We start from the raw sequence: 3,006 nt of genomic DNA, 5'->3' as shown, positions 1-3,006 counted from the left end.
TTGTTTTATTAAATAAAATTACAATTTCACATATTTTTAATAATTTTATAAAAATAAAATATTTCAAAATAAGTTTTGATGTAATGTCCTTAATAGTCATTTTACTTCCTCATCTCACCACTACAGCTGCGTTTGAATTCAAACACATATCTCGTCGTTGTTTCTAATCTCATCACTACATCACACCGCTTATCTCACCACTGCAACTGCGTTTGAATACAAACACACATCTCACTGTTGTTTCTAATCTCACCGCTACTATTGTTTTTATCCTCATCAGAGGTAAGCATATCGCCCGTCCAAATTAAGCCTTAAACTGCTTAAATTTTTGTTGACATTAAGTTTGAGATCCAACATGAATATCAAGACTCGTATTCAAACAACTCCCACCTCTAATAAAATATATAATGTATAGGTTATATAAGAATGAGTTTAAGATATTACCATATGTTTTTATAAATAAAAAAAACTTAAAAAAATTGATGTAACAATATCTTAAATTTGTTTGTAGAATTCATTTTATTCCGCTAACAATATATATAATAATTATATGAAAACTTTTTAAGATTCATTAACAGTGTATAGAATAATTATAAAACTTTTTAAGATTCATTAACAGTGTATAGAATAATTATATGAAAAGTCAAAATGAATTAAATGCATCGTTTTTCTTGGTAATTTATTATCGATAATATTTAATAATTAAATTAAATGTTAAGAAAATATTGTTGGAGCTAAATGATTTACAACTATGGATGGATATAGTCAAGCTTTAACACTTTTTAAGTGGTTGCAAAAATAGGTAAAAAAAAAACTATTTTTTAGTTAACTAAACTAAAAACCCTAACCATAAGTCAGTATTAATTTACTTAAAATAATAACAACAATAATTTAAATAAGTTCCCATTAAGTGAAGTTGAAGAACGTGCATGCCATACACTTGCAACTATTTATATGCTCCACTCGTAACTCCAATCATCACGCAGCGCTCTCCTTCCACCATCCATGGCAGCTCAAAACAGTACTTCCGAAATATCACCTTGCAATGATACATCTACCACAACTTCTCCGGCGAGTCCTCGGTCGGAATCTCGACCACCAGTTTCTCTTCAACAACCATCAAACAAGAAAGGATCTTCGAAATCCTCCAAGATGTTTAGGCGTTTTCGTTCCGTTTTCAGGTCATTTCCGATCATAACGCCTCTGTGCAAAATCCCAATCAATCTTCACGGACACGACAGCCATATCCACGGAGGTACACGGATGACCGGAACTCTATTTGGGTACCGTAAAGCAAGGGTTAACCTCGCCATCCAAGAAAACTCGAAATGCCTCCCTATCTTAATCCTTGAGCTCGCAATAAATACAGGGAAACTCCTCCAAGATATGGGATTAGGACTCGTAAGGATCGCTCTCGAATGCGAAAAGCGTCCATCGGAGAAGATCAAGATCCTTGAAGAGCCAATATGGACATTATATTGCAATGGTAAAAAATCAGGCTATGGTGTAAAGAGAGATCCGACAGATGAAGATTTGATGGTGATGCAAACGTTGCATCCCATTTCAATGGGCGCCGGGGTTATACCGGCCGAAGCGACGGAGAATCCTGACGGCGAGCTGACTTACATGCGCGCACATTTCGAAAGAGTCGTTAATTCTAGAGATTCGGAAACTTATTACATGATGAATCCTGATGGTAATTCCGGCCCTGAACTTAGCATATTTTTTGTTAGGGTTGGATGAAAGAGTTTAAGGATATGGTATGTAACTTAGGGTTTATTATGTAAATCGGTCCTCCAACTTTATATTTTTTAGCAATTTGGTAGTTAAAGAAAAAAACAAGGTTTAGGTACGTCAAATTATTGTATTGATCCTCCACGGAAAATTAGGTTATTTTAGCAATAAATGAGAAAATAATGTTTATTTAAATGAGAGCATTAGTCTTTGATTGATTTTAATTTAGAAATATTGTTAATTATTGTACCATTTTATTTAATTACGTATTCATAAAAGCTATTATTAAGGAAGGAAATCAGAAAAGATTTCTATTGAAGATTTTTATTTTTATAATAATTCAAAGTAAGGCGGTAAAAGTATTATAGAGGCCCTTTTATTAGGTGTTAGATTTTTTTTCCCTTTTACTTTAAAAATAGGTAAATTAATTTTTATACGCTAAATCAAAGAGTAAATTGGTCTTTCTGTTAAAAATTGTATCCATTTCTACTATTAAAAAATGGTTAATGTGCATCAGCATGAGGTACACGTGGCACGACATGTGTCATTATTTGGTTATTCTACCAGCCATGCCAATTTTTTAATAGTTGAAATGAATCAATTTTTTAACAGAAAGGGCCAATTTGCCCTTTGATTTAATATACAGAGACTAATTTGCTCATTTTTTAGTAGAGGGAGAAAAATGCAATCTAACAACTAGTACAAAGGCCTCTATTGTATTTTTACCCAAAGTAGCTTAATATTTCTTTTGGCTCATGCAATGTAGTTAAATTACCACTTTAATATTTGTATAATTTTTTATTAGTTTGATCCATGTACTATGTAATGACCCAAGTTTTGCTGGCGTTGAAAAATGTGGTTTCAGAACCCCATTTTCATAAATCGAGCTTGTAAGAATAAAATAGGAAGATTAATAGAGTTAATTTAAAAATATATTAAAGATTGATAAGTAATTTAACAGGAAAAATTGTTAATTTAAGCTCAGGGACTCTCATAAGAATTAAATAGGAAGATGAATAGAGTTAGTGTAAAAATATATTAAAGATTGGTTAAGTAATTTAACCGAGAAAATCATTAATTAAAGCTCAGGGGCTAAATTGTAAAACTCCAATTGCTATTGAGTTTTAATTTAGAAAATGCTTGAGACCTAGTTAGCAATTATCCAAAGGACCAAAATGATTTTTAACCATTAAATTGAATTGAGTTAGTGGAATTTCATGGAAATTCACTCATTTTTAATTAGTAAGTTAATTAGTGGATTAAGTATATTTA

The 3,006-nt window shown here is 31.4% G+C and overlaps 1 protein-coding gene across 1 annotated transcript; it reads left to right on the top strand.

Moving 5' to 3' along the window:
• Positions 1-962: 962 nt before the first annotated feature.
• On the top strand, positions 963-1,958 carry LOC107896044 (protein MIZU-KUSSEI 1). Its single transcript, XM_016821197.2, has one exon. The coding sequence runs from the start codon at positions 1,006-1,008 to the stop codon at positions 1,741-1,743; it is 738 nt and encodes a 245-aa protein (XP_016676686.1). The 5' UTR covers positions 963-1,005; the 3' UTR covers positions 1,744-1,958.
• The last annotated feature ends 1,048 nt before the right edge of the window (positions 1,959-3,006 follow it).

The sequence above is a fragment of the Gossypium hirsutum genome, chromosome A05 (genome assembly GCF_007990345.1).
Source record: "Gossypium hirsutum isolate 1008001.06 chromosome A05, Gossypium_hirsutum_v2.1, whole genome shotgun sequence".
In the NCBI taxonomy this organism is placed as follows: Eukaryota; Viridiplantae; Streptophyta; class Magnoliopsida; order Malvales; family Malvaceae; genus Gossypium; species Gossypium hirsutum.
This window is presented reverse-complemented; position numbering and strand designations above follow the sequence as displayed.